Below are 19,679 nucleotides of genomic sequence, written 5' to 3' on the forward strand. Positions count from 1 at the left end.
ATTCTGTGCATGGTATACTGTATCTTTTCCCAATATTCAGATTAATGGCTTTTTAAAACCAAAATAATGTCACTGTTTCCAAAAAATATATAATGAGTACAATTGTTGCTCAACAATGACAAAGAGATCTTCTTGAAAGTAATTATATAAACAGATGTTTTAAAATGTTAATAATATTAATTACTATTAATAATAAGTACTACAGTACTTCTGATTAACTAAAGTAGCCTTTGTTAATATGAGTCTCCTTTAAAAACATTCAATAATTGTATCCCAAATTTTTGATTGTGTGTGTGTGTGTTTGTGTGGTGTAACAAATGAATGACAAATCTGTTTCAATTTACTATTTAATAATGGCTATATTTCTATTTACATAAATACATTTACACTGTATACAATATCTACATAATAAAGGTACTTGTCAGCTTTATGTTTAATTGTAATTCTTGACAGTTCTCTATTCGAAAGGCTGCTGCTTATCCTTGTTATTGAGTGTTCATGTTTTCAGAAGATGGATTTAATAGATGTTGGCCCTGAAAGAAAAATCTGCATTTTAATATTGTTTATTTTACACAGCAAGTCGGTTACTGAATATCCACAAATATGTTCTATTAAGTTTCTAAATAAGTTTTCTCTCTCTCACACACACACACACACACACACACACACACACACACACACACACACACACACACACACAAACACACAAACACACACACATACACACACACACGCACGCACGCATGCACGCACGCACGCACGCACGCACGCAAATCCCAACTCTCCCAGGAAACTATATCCATTTAACATTTTCTAAATACTTAATTCCAAGTAATTTATGAGCCATTTTCCTCATGGGGCCCCCCCAAAAAATACTGGAATGTACTGGAATTGCTATATTACTTTGCTATATTTACTTTTGTATTTTTGATTAAATAAGCGCAGCCTTGGTGATCAGGATAAGCTTATTTTAAAACATTAAAAAAATACTGCCGACTCTCGGTATATTCATTCCATAGATATCATTATAATGTGTGTGTCTCCTAATGCTGAAACTATGGAATAAATATGCACAAAAAAACAACAGCTACCTGGAAAAAATTGAGATTGTCATCACTCCCAGAACCAGCTCGAAGCCATAAAAGCAGAGGAGCACAGCATTGAGGACAAACTCAAGGCGTAAAACGAAGGTCTGAAGCAGCAGGTAGTAAACACTCAACACTGCACATGGCACCAGAATAGCAACACTCACAAACAGAGCCAAAGAACGCTGACACAGGTTCCCCTTCCAGCCTGAAAGACAGATTTTACACACTATCACTACATTTGCAACATGGGGCAATGCACTTTCATCAATTACAACAGTACACAACAAAGAGGGCAGTTATCTCTATTATAATTCATTCATTCATTCATTTTCTTGCCGGCTTAGTCCAAGCGGAATGAACCGCCAACTTATCCAGAAAGTTTTTACACAGCGGATACCCTTCCAGCCGCAACCCATCTCTGGGAAATCTATTATAATTCTTTTTCTACAATCATGCACTTGTGAACACAGCAGGGTTAAACTCTATTAAGAGCTGAACAGAGAATGCGTATTAAAATCCAGTTCAGTCTAAGATTTAAAAATTGTATTTCAAGTGATATTAAACATTAGACAGGATATAAAATTGTAATTCAAATACAGAGTGTTATAAATGAGTGCTTAATTCTACACTGTAAAACCCAACAATCAACTTTATCAAATGAAATGAGTATAGCTAATTTAATTCTACTGACTTGAAAAGAGTTTTGATCTCAGTGTTGAAGGTAATGAGTTATTAAAATACCTTATTACTTCAACTTAAATGGAGTAGGTTCACAGTACTCATATAGATTACTAGTTTTTTTGTAATCGGTTTCCTCAAATGGTTTAAGTTGCCTTAACTTATTGGGTTTAACAGTAGTCAGTTGGTTTGAGTTCTCTTCATTTAATGGGTTTTACTGTGCTCAAATTGCTTCATTTACTAAAATGGATTATGTTCACAGTACTCATTAGGATTTTCTTTTAACTTAAATGGTTTGTTGCAATCGGTTTCCTCAAACAGTTTGAGTTACCTTAACTTTTTGGATTTAGAACTTATACGAACACATATACACACATATTTGGTTTGCTAATGGATTATTTGAACATAATGGATATTTATAATGAATTTAAAAAACTGCATGTGCTAAACAGAACTTTAAAAAATAAAGTTTGAAGCTGCTGTTTATGTATTAACAGGTTATTTGTGAAAACTTGTGTTTTTTGGGATTTTTTGATGAATAGACAAATAAGTAAAATAAATAAAAAAAAATGTATTTTTTGTAAAAATCTAATATTTTATATCACTTTAAACAATTCAGTGGATCCATGCTGATAATAATATTATTGCATCATAAAATAATTGCATTATTGTATCCCTGTCTTGTTAACAGTGACATTCAGTTGAAGTCAGAATTATTAAACCCCCTTTGAATTTTTTTTTTTTTATATATTTCCTAACTGATGTTTAACAGAGCAAAAAAAATTTCTTTTTTTAAAAAATTATTTTCAAAAAATATTCTTTCTTTTGGAGAAAGACTTATTTGTTTTATTTTGGCTAGAATAAAAACAGTTTTAAATTTTTTTTAATACAATTTTAGAGACAAAATTATTAGCCCCTTTAAGCTACATTTTTTTCCAATAGTCTACAGAACAAACCATCATTATACAATAATTTGCCTAATTACCCTATCCTCCCTAGTTAAACTAAAATGAACCTAGTTAAGCCTTTAAATGTCACTTTAAGCTGTATAGAAATGTATTGAAAAATATCCTAGTAAAATATTATTTACTGTCATCATGGCAAAGATTAAAATAAATCAGTTATTAGAGATGAGTTATTAAAACTATTAAGAAACGTGTTGAAAATTCTTCTCTCTATTAAAAAGAAATTGGGGAAAAATTAAACAGGGGGTCTAATAATTCAGGGGGGCTAATAATTCTGACTTCAACTGAATGTCTAATTAGGAAATAGTTAACAGTTAAAACAGTTAAAGTAGTTCTTTTGCAGCACAGTTTTTTTTAAGTTTATTTAAAATGGGAAGTTTCACTATATTGCTATTTTGTCATGTTTCAAAATAAAACTGTAAATGAAAGTGCCTGTGAAGGCGTACTGTAACAGCAGTGTCAAGAATATACATTTCTAATTCTTTCATTTATAATATTTTTCCTTATAGACACAGTAAGTCACAACAGACCATGATTATTTTGCAACAGATTTGAAGACTAATTCATCTGTTGTGGATTCCATTCTATTGCTTTAACCTGGAATAAAGTAAATTGCTTTTGTATTAAAACAGAAGCAATGGAGGTCAACAGTCATGTCCTGGAATTAAAAACCCCAATCATTTTATCCACAGGGAAATCAATTTTAAACAAAAGCTTATGAACCTTTGAAGACAGACCATTTATGAGCTCCGAGGTTGTTAATTGATTGTGTATGCTTCTGCTAAATCCATCTGTTCCCGTTAGCTCAACTTATTTATAAACAATTTTGTCTAATAGTGGAGAGTGATGCTGTACAGACAAATCTAACAATAAAATAGGTGAAATGGGCTAAACATGTCAGTGAAGTTAATTTAATTTTTAAAATACTAAATTTATATATTTATTTTTTTGCATATTTTAAAATGAAGTGAAACTATATTGTTTTTACAAATGATTTTTGAACATTTGATTTGAGTTATTTCTCTCAATAAAGCCATTACATGCACAGTATCAAAACATCTCTTTTATTTTGTTTATACTTATTTCCTTTGAATCAAAGTTGTAATATTATGTGTCGCCTGATAGCTGGTTGGATTGGGTTAAACCTTAGAGAACCAAACATAATGTTAAAAAAGCGTTTGCTATTTCTGCACAGAATTGGTAAAAATAGGTAAATATAATTCCATGGAATTATATTGAGATTATAGGTACCGAAAACTTTCATTAATTTATTTTCTTGTCGGCTTAGTTCCTTTATTAATCCGGGGTCGCCACAGCGGAATGAACCGCCAACTTATCCAGAAAGTTTTTACGCAGCGGATGCCCTTCCAGCCGCAACCCATCCCTGGGAAACACACAAACACTCATACACTACGGACAATTTAGCCTACTCAATTGACCTGTACCGCATGTCTTTGGACTGTGGGGGAAACCGGAGCACCCGGAGGAAACCCACGGGAAGGCAGGGAGAACATGCAAACTACACACAGAAACGCCAACTGAGCCGAGGCTCGAACCAGCGACCCAGCGACCTTCTTGCTGTGAGGCGGCAGCACTACCTACTGCGCCACTGCCTCGCCCTGTGTTGAAAACTTAACAAGTAAAGTTCAATATCTTAACTTTAAGATTTACAATGCGAATGCAATTAGAAGTACTCATTTTGTAAACAAAGCATGGCTGCAGCAATAAATCAACGTATTGTGGATTGATTCTTAGACTTTGAAATGGATCACTATTCAGTCTAGAATGGAATCTGATTTTTGAACAGCAGATGGCGCTTTAATCATACACTGAGCATGAAGATGAGCTATTGTGCTTCAGTCTTAATATAATATGGGATTAATATAAACACTGCTCACTATGAACACTAATTTATCTAAACATTTTCTTAAAATTATTAACTTTATTAATGATTCTTTTATGTTCAAATGGTTTGTGTAAGGATTGGAACAGTGTGGTTGTTTGGAAAGCATATAGAACCTTTTCGATAGAGAATCGATTTACAGGAGAATCGCAATGCATTCAGGAAATTTCTGAATCGATCCAAGAATCATTTCTTGATTCACAGTGCATTGATTTATTCTACTATCCCTAAAACTAAGCTGCGGTAGGCATCTCATATAATGCATCCACTAAAAGATGTTGAAAATTATTACCAGTATTACTTTCAGAGGTGGGTAGAGTATACAAAATTTATACTCAAGTAAAAGTAACAATCTTAAAAGTTACCCAAGCTGCAGCAAGAAAACATCTGCATATATGATTTTCTTCATTACCTGTAGTACAAACACTTCCTGTTTATTGCCGATGAGTGTATATATATGATACAAAAAATCAGTAGAGATCAATGGGAATCAGGCTTTCTTGTGCTAAACACCCAGAATGCATTACACAGTTACGTCAAATTCCTGTTCTCTATAGACAAGTTATTGTGTTTATAGTTTTATATAGTATCTCAAATCGTCTAGACATTTACATATTATTCAATAATCCCAAAGAAGATAACATAAAAACTGTAACAAAACACGTTTGAGTAAGTTAATTAATTGACGGAATGATCAGCTCAAAAATCTGTAGCACTTTTCAAAAAACATTTTTATAAAGTCCTATGGGGAAGAAAAAAACACTTCTAGAACTAGCACTGCTGAAGAAGCAGGCCCGACTAATGCACACTTTATTTATTGCTAAATTTTGAGCATCGTCAAACACTGCTTCACAAGGTCTTCTGAAGTTCTGACTGAGCATAATTTCAGTGCACTAACTGAACGATTCTACAAACTAAAGCAGATTAAACAACTTTATAAGGCACTGACCATAGAAAAGTCTGAGTGTTTCAAGGCCAGAGAAGAGGAGCAGCAGGACAACATCCAATATCAGATTATCTTGTGGGTAAGGGAGTATCACTCCTACAAATGTCAGAGCAAACAGTGATTACTTGACAAATAAAATCACAAATTTTCAGAATATTTCAAGAGGCCATACATCACCTTTGTAAATGAACATAAGAATCTCAGCAACGAAAAATGCAGCAAAATACCAGCCGTTCAAATGAAACAGGATCTGCAGTGGTGTGGACGACAACTGAGGTACTTTGTTAAGAAGCAATATCAACAGAATAAACAAAGACAAACGAGTAAATAATAAGAAAAAAAAACAGCTTGAAAAGATACAACAGGTTGTCTTCCTGCAAAAGTGAAAATAAATACTGAATTAGTGAAAATAACATAGGTCTAAAAGTAAAAGTCCTTTAGTCTCATTTATGCATCTGCCATCTTGGAATGGGTAATGCAGTTTTTCAAGATGCCACAATATTGTGCAGTCTCTACTTGTAGAAGAAAAGGGGGGCACTGCCACTGACATTTTTATAACCAAAGATAGTGTAAATATAGATAGCATAAATCTTTCACAGGTGAGAATGTGCTGGTTTGTGAATTTGTATGCATTCATTCAATATTACAGTCAGTTTGCCTATCAGAGTTCACAAACCAGCTTCCTATATTGCACATGGCATGCATATACAATGCTGTTTTGGGTCAGTGGCTCATTTTCTTCCTCAAAAGTCTTTGTTAAAATGTTTCAAGCCATAATCCAGGCCAACTTGTTAAAAGTTTTCTTACATTACAAACTCTAGTATAAAATAAAGATGAGTCTGAAAATGAAATAAACGTACAAAGTTACAGGACAGTGTACTTTTAAAGGCATAGTTCATCCCCCCCAAAAAAATGTAATCACTATTTACTTACTCTTAAGTGGTTCAAAACTTTTACAAGATTTTATTTTTCTTCTGTTAAACATAAAAATATGAAAAGACCTGAAAACCTGTAACCACTGACTTCCATCGGGGAAAAAAAAAACTACAGAAATCAATGGTTACAGGTTTCGACCTTTCTTTAACTGATCTACTTTTCTGTTTAACAGGAAAAAAAACTCATATAGATTTGAAACCAGGACAACTCACGACAGAACTTTGATTTTTGGGTGAACTATCCCTTTAAAATGACATGAAGCATTTGTGAACAACATTAATGACTAAAGAACAAAGGAAAGATTTAAATTTCATTAAAATGTGTTGGTTGTATCTACAGAGAATACCTGAGCAGCATCGTTGGTAGTGTTAATAAGACAGTAATGTCAGGTGCTTTTTTTAAAGTATATTACAAAATTAAATGGATAGAGTTTTATATTATTAGATTTTTTGCAAAGTAAACACATCCTACCACTATAACTAACAGCCTTTTTAAGATTTTCATACAGCTCATTTTAAGACACAGTGTTGAAATTAATCGGGTATTCTGCCCCAATTAACTAGTAATAGTGGTTATCAATATTTTTAGCAAAGTAATATGGTTATCTATAAAAATTCTCATTAGACCTATGTTTTTTCAAAAACACGACTTTTTAAAGATGAAAATAAATAGGTTGCATTTAAAGTGTTGAAGACAATAGCTGCCCCACAAGCACAATTTGTACAAAACAATACTGACAAGTGCGAGAACACATTTAGTGAACACGCGGTTAAGTAACACACACAGATTAAGCATTGAAGTAAGATCAACAGGCAGTTAATCATTATGCAAGAATATAATAAAAAAAATAACATCTATTTGTTGGAAAAAAGACAGGCGTGCTTTAAATGGCTAAAATCGGCTACGTGATGCCTACTTTCCACCCTAAACAAAAGTGCACATTCTGCTCTATTAGTCCGCTTGTTTCTTCAAAAACGTCTGGGTCTGGTTTATTAAAGTCGCCCACTTATTTAAGTTAAATATGCGCAACTAAGGTGAACCAATAAACTTACTATCAAAACCAAAACATTTCCGTTTTGCTTACCGTGGGCAGCCATGTTAGATTGCCATGGACACGCATACTGTAGGCGGAGACAAACATCGGCCATCCAATCAAATCAAGCAAACGGGTCAGTGATCAAAAACATACAAGTGCGAGAAATGAACACATTCTGTAGTAAGCACACACATTTTCCACCTATAGTCCACAAGGTCAAAACAAAATGGTAACGGTCACAGCTTACGGTTCATATAAATATAATAATCTGTATATTCATATGCACACTAAGCAGCAAAACAGTCACTGCCACTGAAATAAATAACCTTTTATACGTTCCTTTTAGCCAATAGTATACGCAATGTTGTATTAGTGTTATTCATAGTTATGATTATTATACATAGCACACTACTATTTCATATTCGCTATTATTAATTCCTCTATTCAGATATAATGTATTTTTTATTCTACATTATTGTATAGAATTTGTACTATAATAATAAGGTGTGATTCTTTACTTTTTATAAACTGTTTTTGTTAACTGTTATAAAACTGTAAAAAAAGAGAGTATTTTGATAAAGGTATACATTTACATATCTTTTTATAACATAAAATACACATTACACGTTTGAGCTTTCTTCTAGGTAACTGGAGGTTTTTTTTCACACCATACAATTATAATCAGTTATTAAATATAAGCGTTATTGTATTTTCTATCCGATAAAATAGCAGCTCCTCCGTTCACGGACCGAAGCTACAGTGCTCTCTGGTGGCTTAAACTGAACTATATTTTATTTTTAGACATACAGGTTAGATACAGATAAATTTACTATATGCCTGAAAAATAAGACTTATATGCATGCAAAATAGAATATGAACATACGAAATTTAGTCAAACAGAGAATCACAGTTGCTATTATTTAAATACTCATAAGATGGCGGTGCGGTGGCGTTGCTGTGGTTACCATAGTCAGTGGCGTTCTAAAAAAGAATGTGTTCGAAAAATGACGTTGAGAAACTAGTGTGACCTTCATTAAGTGTCTGGCCATCGCTGACATTAGCGGTATGTAAAGATCTCTCTTAAAGTATAATTTTAGGTTATATTTTGTTGTTTCGACGAGATTTTGGTTGAATACACTAAATATTTTAGTATTTCTTTCTGTCATATCGTTTCAGAGTAGTATATTAGTTTTTCCACGTCTTTCTTCGGTTAGACTGTTGATTGTACTGAATGTTGGATGGAAATGGAGATTTCTGTATAGACGACTTGTTAACTTTAGCATTTTGAATCCATATTTTTCTAGTTTGTGTATTCTGTTATCTTCTTTAGTAGCCTGTTTATAATGAATGCCATTTGTTATGTTGTCAGTTAGGTAGACCGATAGATACGATATTTTTGTTTGTGTGCTTCATTTGTATATTACTGTCTAACTTTTGCAGGTTGTTATTTGTTATATCGTCTGGTAAATTAATCGGTTATAATGTATTTGTATGCTGTCAGCCTAAACTACAAACAATACAGCACTAATTATCAATATGTGTTTAAGTTGTCCTGTTCAACATTTTAGATTTTTAGTTATTTGTTCTATTTACAGTGTTAGTAATTTTTGTAACACATTTATCTATTTTAAGTTTATAGATTGTCATCTAGTAATTATTTAAAGCCGCGAAATATTACTTGCCAGTGTTACAACAGAACCAGACTGGAGACAATGGTAGATGAATCTTCCAAAAAATGGTATTAAGATAAATAAATGACTTAATATATTTCTATTGTATTTTACAGATTGGAATGGACCACAAGTAGAAAAAAGGGAATCACACACCTCATCAAAGAATGGAAACTGATGGTCAGGAATGGACGGGTGCATCGCTGGACGTGTTTGGTATAGATCAGTGGTTCTCAAAATTTTCACCTCAGTAAGAATTTGTCTCTCCAAGTACCACCTAATGACTAGCATCGAAATATAGAAGCATAGTAGGATTAATTGATCAGGTACAGCTTTACACAGTTCAAAAAGAAGACAGATTTATTCATAAAATAATGTCAGCCACTTTAATCATTATAAATAGTTTGATCGTTAACACTGTATTGTGCTTAAATTTAAATTAAAAATTGTGTAAAAGTTAATTAAAACCAGTACTGTTCATAAAAAAAGTATAAATAAAAGTGTAATTAAATAAATTATTTTATGTATTTAAAGGTAAAGCATTAGCATATAGAACCCTATATTCATCAAAACTGGAAATGTAGCTTGAACCTCATAAATTTATATGTCATTATCTTTATATCATATATAAACCATTTTTGATACATTTTGAAATACACAGTATGTTGCATGTAAATATGACATATTTGTATGGGGGATACTGGGGATAGTTGTACTACTATTATTTTCTCTATATATCTTTGAGATTATGAGCTACAAGTGTCTAAAGGTTATTTTTGCAGCACAAACAGAAAACGTGAACACTTTCTAGTTGCAAACAGGAGTAAAATGTTACAATTCACCCCACAGTCTGTGTTAGTTGTAATACACCCATGGTGAGATGTAAATGATGATTTCCACCAGGGTGAGATGTAACATTACAAAATAAGAAGTTTTTCCTTTTTCAGCTAATGGAGAGCAGGCAGAAGAGAGAGACTCACAGGCGAATTGGTGGACATTCCCCCCAAAAAATGCTGAAAAACAGCAGGAAGGGTTTTGTTGGGGTTGTCTTGTTTTTTTGCAGGTTGAATTGGAGCAGAAGAAGGAGACTCGCAAGAAGAACGGTGGAGACATACTTGAAGACCTGGAGCTAATGAAGCAGGTAGAACAGACTGAACAATGGAGTTTGTTTTCAAAGAAATGTATTAAGATTAATTAAAGACTTCATATCTTTCTCTTTGGCAGATTGGCATGGATCATGTGGAGGAACAGGGAAACATACATCACTAATGTAAAGTGCATCATAATAAAATTAGGTACAGCCTTAATTTTTTTTTAAGTTGAATCAAATTAATTTTATAATAAAAAAATGTAGTTTATGTTGTCGGCATGTTCAACATTTCAGATTTTGATAGTTATTTGTTCTATTGACAGTTTTACTAATTATTGAAACACATTTATTTATTTTAAGTTTATAGATTGTCATCTAATAGAGTATTTACTTATAGCTGCCAAATATTACTTGTTTGTGTTACAACAGAACCAGACTGGTGATAATGGTAAACGAAACTTCCAAAGAATGGTATTAAGATTAAATCATGAATTGATGTCTTTCTATTCTATTTTGCATATCAGAAAGGACAACATGGAGAAAAAGGGAATCACATACCTCAGCAACAACTGGATGGTCAGGAATTTATATTTTAAAAATCAGATTGATGGCTGAATCTATGGTTGTCCTTCCAAAATGAAGTAATGGTGGTTGGATTAGATGGTATTTAGGCCTTGTCTGTGTCAGTTTTTTTTTTCAGGTGATGGAGAGAGAGCAGGCAGAAGAGGGAGACTTACAAGAGCATCTGTGGACATTTATCTGAAAAATGCTGGGGAACAGCAGGTAGAGCTCTGTCAGTGCTGTCTATAGGTGCAGCCCATAGGTTTGAATACTTCATTTTAGATAGATGATAAAAGCAAAATTCTCCTTCAAAAGATATTATGCTGCTTCCTCTTGGTGAATGCGATTATACTTATTTCAGGTATTTCTTGATAGTTTAGTCATTTGTTTCATTAATTTGGCAACTGTTAGTGTTTTATTTAGGACCACACTAGATTTATTTACAATGCTTTTGAGTGTGTAAGTGCATAGTGTATACATTTATAGGGTATAGTGTCCCATTTGGGAGGCAGCTTTTGTCTTTTGCAGATTGGAGTGGAGCAGAAAAAGGAGACTCACAAGGGGAGCGGTGGAGATATATACTTGGAGACCTGTAGCTGAGGAAGCAGGTAAAACTGCTTGAACAGACTGAACAATGGAGTTAGTTTCCATAGAAATGTATTAAGATTAATTAAAGACTTGATATCTTTCTCTTTGACAGACTGGGACAGAGCATGTGGAGGAACAGGGAAACACACTTCAGTAATGACAAGTACATCATAATAAATTAGGTATTGTCTTAATTTTTTAAGTTGAATCAAATTAACTTCATAAAACATTTAAAAATTATATATGAACGTTTTTTACAGATTGACTGTCGGGTATTGTCTTTAAATAGATGTTGTCTTTGTCTTTTACAGAGTGGAGTGGAGAAACGAAGGAATCACACATCTCAGCCATGATAAGACTCTGATAATCAGGTATCACCTATTAACAACAGATGTTCAAGAGGAAGGGGGTGGTGGTGGGCATTAGCCGGGCTCAGAGTACAGGAGTTTACAATAATAAATTTATTTACATTGTAGGTAATGGAACCACAATAGGCAGAAGAGGGAAACCCACTAGCTGAATGCTGAATATTTATCTGATGAACACTGGAGAACACGGTTTATTGCTGGTAATCAGCCGTCAAGTAGAGTTCTGTAAGTCTTGTTTTTGTCTTTTGCAGATTAGACTGGGGCATGTGGAGAAATGGAAATCACACTTCAGCAATGCCTAAAAACAGATGGTCTGGTCAGGAATTTCCTAACCTAATGCAATGGATGGGTGGATGAATGAATGAAAAATAGATGTCCTACCAAGAGGGAGGGTAGGTGGTGGGCTTAGACAGTTAGCTAGACAACTTGTCTGTGGCAAGTGTTTCCTGGATGGATGGATGGATGGATGACAAATTGATGTCATTCCAAGAGGAAGGTGGTGGTGGTGGGCTTAGATAGTTAGCTAGATGTCTTGTCTGTGGTAGGTGTTTCCTGGATGGATGGATGGATGGATGGATGAAAAATAGATGTCCTTCCAAGAGGAAGGGGGTGGTGGTGGGCTTAAATAATTAGCTAGATGTCTTGTCTGTGGCAGGTGTTTCCTGGATGGATGGATAGATAAAAAAATAGTTGTCCTTTCAAGAGGAACTTCCAAACTAGCACTCATTTTATTTATAAACTATTAATAAAACATGAAAGAAATTTTAAGTAATGGAACATTATGTAAAAATCTAAAGACTTTATTAGTTGCTAGTGTAAGGTCCACCCAGTTGGCCCAATGCAGGTGTCCACTGGTGGATGAAGGTTTAATGCCTGTTCGGTCTTTCCAGTGCACAATGTTGATTTATATTAAACTTAGCTCATATCTGACTCCAATTTTAATATGAGGTGGTTTAGAATATTAATATATTTATCCTCGTTTATCTGACTCCAATCATAAAACATTAAGAAGATTATATCAATATGTAATTTAGATAAATGTTTGAACCTTTTGTCTTCACTAGTAACTATCACATCCGTTCATTTGAGTGCTCATGTCGCTCAGAGAAATCACCTCGGCCGAAGGCGTCCCTCACGGTCACACTCCGGTCAGTCTTGAATATTAAACAGAGGTAATTGACTAATACTTTAGATGGCCGCTACCAGCGCGCTCGTTCTAAAATACTTTAGTTAGTCCCGCTTAGGTGTACACCTTTGAGTTAAGACAATCATCATTTCTAATTAGAGGTTAGGGCATTAATATAAATGTACCCGACTACTGGACTCTATAGTAACTTTGGTTTTCACCAAGCCCATGGTTTTCCATATGAACTTAATTTAGAATAATATTACCTTCAAACAAAGGTCGGGTACCCAATCTAGGTTAGTCGTGCAACACCTTGTTGACCTGAACCAATCAATATCAAGAGTCAGCCGGATCCCTAAAACACAATTAGTGTGCCCAATGCTCCATCTTAATTGGATTTTAGTCCGTCTACTGACCTGACGCAAGATGTGCGGAAACAAGGATACAGCGTAATTACTTGAATTAATAATTACAGAGGAGCAAAATATGGTCAAACATTACAATTTATTAGTCAGGTAAATGTATTATGCCAATTCAATCAGTCAATTCAAAAATGATCAATACAAAACATCAAATTATCAAAGATAAATCCAAGATGAAAAGATGCATACCTGACCTTTTACATAACGTGGAGCCTAGTTTCAGCATACTCAGATGCAAATGCAGCAGGAACTGGTTTTTCCCGCATTCCCCCCTGCTGGGTTGTGGAGTCAATTGGCCCTGTTTTCAGCTCATGTTTTGAGTTGTCAAAGACATCAAAAATATTTGTAATATTTCAATTCTTACACTAGTTTCTTTTTTTTTTAATGCCTTTTAATTTTTAAAAATCTCTCAAGTTAATATTGGTTATCGGGTAACATAATCTCCCTCAGAGATATTGGAGTTCAATAACGTTGAACATTTATGCAATGTGAAAGTTTAAACACTGCATAAACTATAGGCCTACAGTTCTTGTGTGTAATGAATTGCATGTTTTAAATAACAGCAAGGCATGCTACATGTAGTTTTAATTGTGAAATATACATTATAACCCAGTACACAGTAAAATAATACTCTTTGAATGGCTTGCTCATTGGCGGAGTATATAACCATTAAGTTTAAATAGGCTGAGCATATTTTTATTAATATTAAAACATTAAACAAACTAGTCACCCTTTTATTTTATTTTTTTGTGTCTGTATATTTTTTATCAAACGAAAAATGCAATGAATTGTTTATTTTGGTTTTCATTTTATTAGAATTGATATAATTATCAGGCTATACAGCTTCTACATAATATTGCTCTGATTGCGTTTTCACAGAAATTCTACAGATAGACTTTTTGGCTCAAAGACGATGGATGGATGGATATATGGATGGATATATGGATGGATGGAAAATAGATTCCAAGATAATGGGGGTGGTGGTGGGCTTAGATAGTCACCTAGATGTCTTGTCTGTGGCAGGTGTTTCCTGGATGGATGAATGGATGGATGGATGGATGGATGGATAGATGGATGGATGAAAAATAGATGTCCTTCCAAGAGGAAGGGGGTGGTGGTGGGCTTAGATAAATAGCTAATGTCTTGTCTGTGGCAGGTGTTTCCTGGATGGATGGATAAAAAAATTAGATGTCCTTCCAAGAGGAAGGGGGTGGTGGTGGGCTTAGATCGTTAGCTAGATGTCCTGTCTGTGGAAGTGGCAGGTGTTTCCTGGATGGATGAATGGATGGATGAAAAATAGTAGGGATGCATCGATAACAGTATCAGGTATTGGGTCGATATTTGCTTAAAATTCTTGTATCGGACATAAAAGGCGGATACCAAGCACCGATACTACTCAACATTAATTCACTACATGGATGTGATTTGTTGTCCTACCAGACCACAATGTCTTAATTTATAAATTAGCCTAATGTGTTATATATTAATAGCTTAGTCCTTATTAACAATCTGTTTATAAAATACATTATTAACAAATATATAGGCTACTGAAGAATAAACCGAATATGTATGATCATTGCATAATGATCACAGCTGAACAAGCTAGCACTCCTTTTATCAATAAACTATAAATTAAAAATGAAAGAAATTTTAAGTAATGGAACATTATGTAAAAATCTAAAGACTACAGGCTAAATAAAAGCTTCTTGTCAGAGCTGTACATCACTGCCGCCACCGCACGCGTGTCAGTTGACAGCTTCTGTAAAGATCAGACAGCCTGTACAGATTACATAATCTCAATAAACACCATGTAAATGTATAAATAATTTGATAAGTATCGTTGATGGAATATTTATAACGATATAATCTTGCTTTTGGTTATATGCCAGCTTTGAGCTCTTTACGCGCTCTCGCCTCTCTTAGTTCAGTTTAGTTCAGGTCGCTTTATTGGCATGACATTTAATACAGTAATGCCAAAGCATCTCTCTCTCTCTCTCTCTCTCTTTCTCTCTCTCTCTCACCAGCCGGCAGTTGACATGCGCTGCATAAGGGCGCTATACACACACTACACCGCATACACTGGCAAGATGACAGGTGCTGAACTCCACGGGACAAGTTTTATTAGTTGCTTGTTCCTTTTTTTTAAATGCCTTTTAATTTTTTTTTAAATCTCTCAAGTTAATATTGGTTATCAGGTAACATAATCTCCCTCAGAGATTTTGAAGTTCAATAACATGGTGCGCAGTAACCAACACTGTAAGTTTACACACTGCATAGTCTATAGGCCTACAGTTCTGGTGTGTAATGAATTGCATGTTTTAAGTGACAGCAAGGCATGCTACATTTAGTTTTTATTGTGAAATATACATTGTAACCCAGTACACAGTAAAATAATATTTTTTCAATGGCTTGCCCATTGGCGGTGTATATAACTGTTAAGTTTAAATAGGCTGAGCATATTTTTATTAATATTAAAACACATTAAACAAACTAGTCACCCTTTTATTTTATTTTTTTTCGTGTCTGTATATTTTTTATCAAACAAAGAATGCAATGAATTGTTTATTTTGGTTTTCATTTTAATATAATTGATATAACTATCAGGCTATACAGCTTCTACATAATATTGCTCTGATTGCGTTTTGACAGATATCCTACAGTTAGACTTTTTGGCTCAAAGACATTTATGCCTGTTAATTTCAGTGCTGTGTTTTGACAGATTTCGCAAAGTCTTCAGCTATTCTAAGTGTCAGCTGATGCCAGCCGCAGTTTTGCCACTTGACTTGAGGGACGTATGCATGATGTCTGGATGACAGCGAAAGCGAGATGAGATCAGACTTCAGATTCGATGTGTGGCTGCACGTCACATTACTTTACTGCAATTTTTGAATAATGGCTCATCTAAATTTAATTTTCATTTGTTTAAAAGCCAAAATATTGCCAGACAGAGGAGGAAACTTTCGGTTTTAGAAGAGAGCAGCTTCAGTGATAAAAGACACACACACACACACACACACACACACACACACACACACACACACACACACACACACACAGGATACACTCTTGTAGGCTTATTCATTATTACCCTTTTAACATTAAACGCATAATAATGAAGTGCAAAAAAGAAAAGCTGAACTTTGGAAAAACTTTTAACTGCAGTTGCCGTGATGGTTGCTTGTTTCTCTGCAGTTAGCTTGTCAGTGCTAAATCACTTTTGTTTTAACAAAAAATAAGATTTTTTATCATTAAACATTGTGAGATGATCGTCGCGTGATTTTTAAAATAAGAGTATGCGTTATGTATTTATGGCTATTAATTTTATCTACCCGCTACCCATCCATAATTAAACATCAAGTAGCTGACAATTTGATTACCTGACCAGCGGATTAACGGCAGGATTCGTGAATATGAAAGAATTGCGCATAACAGGGTTTTATGCGTCCCCAATATGCAATGAGAAAGAGAGTGACTCCATAAGTTAACTTACACTGCGCACACTTTGTGTAATGTGTAAAGTCGTGGACGCATGCAAGCGCAAGGATAATTAGTCCTTTAAATGTCCATACTTAATCATTATAAGATAAAGTCTGTATTCGCAGGGTTTTCAACAATGGGTGTATATTTTTGGCTTGGAACAGCCTTTTGTTAAAAGATTTTTTTGTTTATCCTTGCTACAAGCAAAAAAAAAAAAGTGGAAAGGGGTGGTGGTGGGCTTAGATAGAAAGCTAGATGTCTTGTCTGTGGCAAGTGTTTCCTGGATGGATGGATGGATGGATGGATGGATAGAAAATAGATGTCCTTCCAAAAGGAAGGGGGTTCTGGTGGGCTTAGATAGATAGCTAGATGTCTTGTCTGTGGCAGGTGACTCCTGGATGGATGGATAGATGGATGGAAAATAGATGTCATTCCAAGAGGATAGGGGTGGTGGTGGGCTTAGATAGTTAGCTAGATGTCCTGTCTGTGGCAGGTGTTTACTGCATGCATGGATGGAAAATACATATCCTTCCAAGAGGAAGGGGGTGGTGGTGGGCTTGGATAGTTAGCTAGATGTCTTGTCTGTGGCAGGTGTTTCCTGGATGGATGGAGGGATGGATGGAAAATAGATGTCCATTTAAGAGGAAGGGGGTTCTGGTGGGCTTAGATAGTTGGCTAGATGTCTTGTCTATGGCAGGTGTTTCCTGGATAGATGGATGGATGGATGAATGGAAAATAGATGTCCTTCCAAGAAGAAAACGGTGGTGGTGGGCTTAGATATATAGCTAGATGTCTTGTCTGTGGCAGGTGTTTCCTGGATGGATGGATGGATGGATGGAAAATAGATGTCCTTCCAAGATAAAGGAAGTGGTGGTGGTGGGCTTAGATAGTTAGCGAGATGTCTGTGGCAGGTGTTTCCTGGATGGATGGGTGGATGGATGGAAAATAGATGTCCTTCCAAGAGGAAGGGGGTGGTGGTGGGATTAGATAATTAGATGTCTTGTCTGTGGAAGGTGTTTCCTGGATGGATGGAGGGAAAGGTGGATGGATAAAAAATAGATGTCCATTCAAGATGAAGGGGTGGTGGTGGGCTTAGATAGTTAGCTAGACGTCTTGTCTGTGGCAGGTGTTTCCTGCACTCTAAAAAATAACTCAAGCGATCTGTTACCACTACAGAGTTTAATACATTGTTGTAACTTAAAAATTCTATATTGCTGATTATATCAAAACTTTTAAATTGCCAGAGTAATTTTATTAAGTTTACACAACAGGAAAATATTGATAATTACATCAACTTAAAAAAGAGGGTAATTTAAAGATAAATATATCTGTCAATTAGTTTAAAACAATATTAAACTTATAACAACCCAAAAAAATTGCCTTGATAACTCAATTTTTCCACACCAATGGAGTTCTGGATTTCAAAGCTCCTCCCTCACTGAACGATCAAGAGGCATGTTCGGACAAGTTTTAAGCAGACCATTTGGCACAAAGGATACTTTAAGGTGAGATCTGGGTTTTATTTCATTTCCAAATCAATATTCTACATTCCATTAGTGTTGGCTACTCCTGGTAAATTATAGTTGATGTTGGCAGTGTTTTTTGACTAGAAAATAGTAGATAAGAAAGTAAAAACACATACGGTAAGCCAGAAAGGCAATTTAGTATATATGTCAAAATAACATGAAGTTTATATAGTAGGTGCTTTTTTCATATATAGTATTGCTTTATCCTGCATGTTTTATGTTAGTTACCCTAGCAGAAATATATATTCTGGAGCTTGCTCACAGTTGTTATCCAACCTGAAATTTGTATTTTATTCCTCCTGTTCTTATGGAAAATATTACATTTATCTACTGATTGCAAAGATTTTCATACAAAGTTCATGCAACTGTATTACAACTTTCTAGGCTGATCTGTATTTTAGATATAAGTAGGCTTGTATATAAAATAGATTGGGGGTGCAAAATGTGTAAATTTGAAACATCAACATAAATAGTTTTGCTAAAACATTACAGACTACACCATGGTAATTGTGGGCAACCATTTCCATGCCTCTGTCAAGATTGTTTGTGTTTTTTCAGAACATGGGGCAGCCTTAGATCACATTTATCAAGACATCAAACTTAGAAAACCTCCAAATTTGCAGAAAGTTTTTATTTTATTTGTCCTTGTTGCAATGCCATGACAATTTCCATAGAAAAAAAAAAAAAACACGAAACTGTCATCTGTGTATTTCAGAACTGCAATTTCAGAACTAACATTTATGGTACATTTGCTTCCCACAGAAGCCGAAAACATACTCCTCACTCATTGCATGACTTCAAGGCAGACATAATAAAAAGGTATGTATGTTCATTCAATGCAGATCAACACAGTGATGTGGAAGGTCAAAGTGGGGAGCTGTCTGATGAAGGTCAAGATGACAATAATGATGTGACAGACCTGCCAAACTGCATAGAAAAAAAATGGCTTTGTTGTTTCTAAAACTGGAGAGCACTTTTAATGTATCTTACAGGTGTATAGAAGAGGTTGTTAAGGAGTTCAATTTTATATCTTGATCAGCATCTGGACCCATCATCAAAGGTATTTTACAGTCCTGCTTGGGTTGTAAAGCCCATCTTACAGTCCACAAATCTGTCTAATGTAAACCTTTTGCATGAAGTAACAAAAATAAACATTTTCAAGTTGTTGCAGATAAAATGGGCAAGAAATAAGGGATATCTTGGAGCGCTGGCCTGCATTATCAGGTGCAACAGAGGTAAGTTTAGTTTTATTTTTAGTCTAGTTTCACAATTTTGCGAGAAAATCACCTTCAAGTTATT

The 19,679-nt window shown here is 34.6% G+C and overlaps 1 protein-coding gene across 2 annotated transcripts; it reads right to left on the reverse strand.

Annotated features, from left to right (window-relative positions):
- Positions 1-333: 333 nt before the first annotated feature.
- tmem216 (transmembrane protein 216) lies at positions 334-7,624 on the reverse strand. 2 transcript variants are annotated; one of them, NM_001328140.1, is made up of 6 exons: positions 7,601-7,624; positions 5,941-5,954; positions 5,758-5,851; positions 5,584-5,676; positions 1,092-1,293; positions 334-533 (listed from the first exon to the last, which is right to left on the reverse strand). In NM_001328140.1, the coding sequence occupies exons 1-6, from the start codon at positions 7,611-7,613 to the stop codon at positions 518-520; spliced, it is 432 nt and encodes a 143-aa protein (NP_001315069.1). In that variant the 5' UTR covers positions 7,614-7,624; the 3' UTR covers positions 334-517. The 2 variants fall into 2 exon arrangements, with proteins under 2 accessions (NP_001315069.1, XP_073777534.1); XM_073921433.1 differs by lacking the exon at positions 5,941-5,954 and having other exon boundaries at positions 7,584-7,624.
- Positions 7,625-19,679: the final 12,055 nt, after the last annotated feature.

This window comes from Danio rerio, chromosome 14 (genome assembly GCF_049306965.1).
Source record: "Danio rerio strain Tuebingen ecotype United States chromosome 14, GRCz12tu, whole genome shotgun sequence".
Taxonomy (NCBI): domain Eukaryota; kingdom Metazoa; phylum Chordata; class Actinopteri; order Cypriniformes; family Danionidae; genus Danio; species Danio rerio.

Bases quoted from the DNA above. Each gene is read 5' to 3' on its own strand.
- tmem216 (XM_073921433.1), bottom strand. From the start codon at position 7,613: ATGGCTGCCCACGGTAAGCAAAACGGAAAT. The intron at 5,852-7,583 runs GTTTTGGTTTTG...AAAGTACCTCAG, and splicing joins ACGGTAAGCAAAACGGAAAT to TTGTCGTCCACACCACTGCA. The intron at 1,294-5,583 runs GTCAGTGCCTTA...TCTGTCTTTCAG, and splicing joins AACACTCAGACTTTTCTATG to GCTGGAAGGGGAACCTGTGT.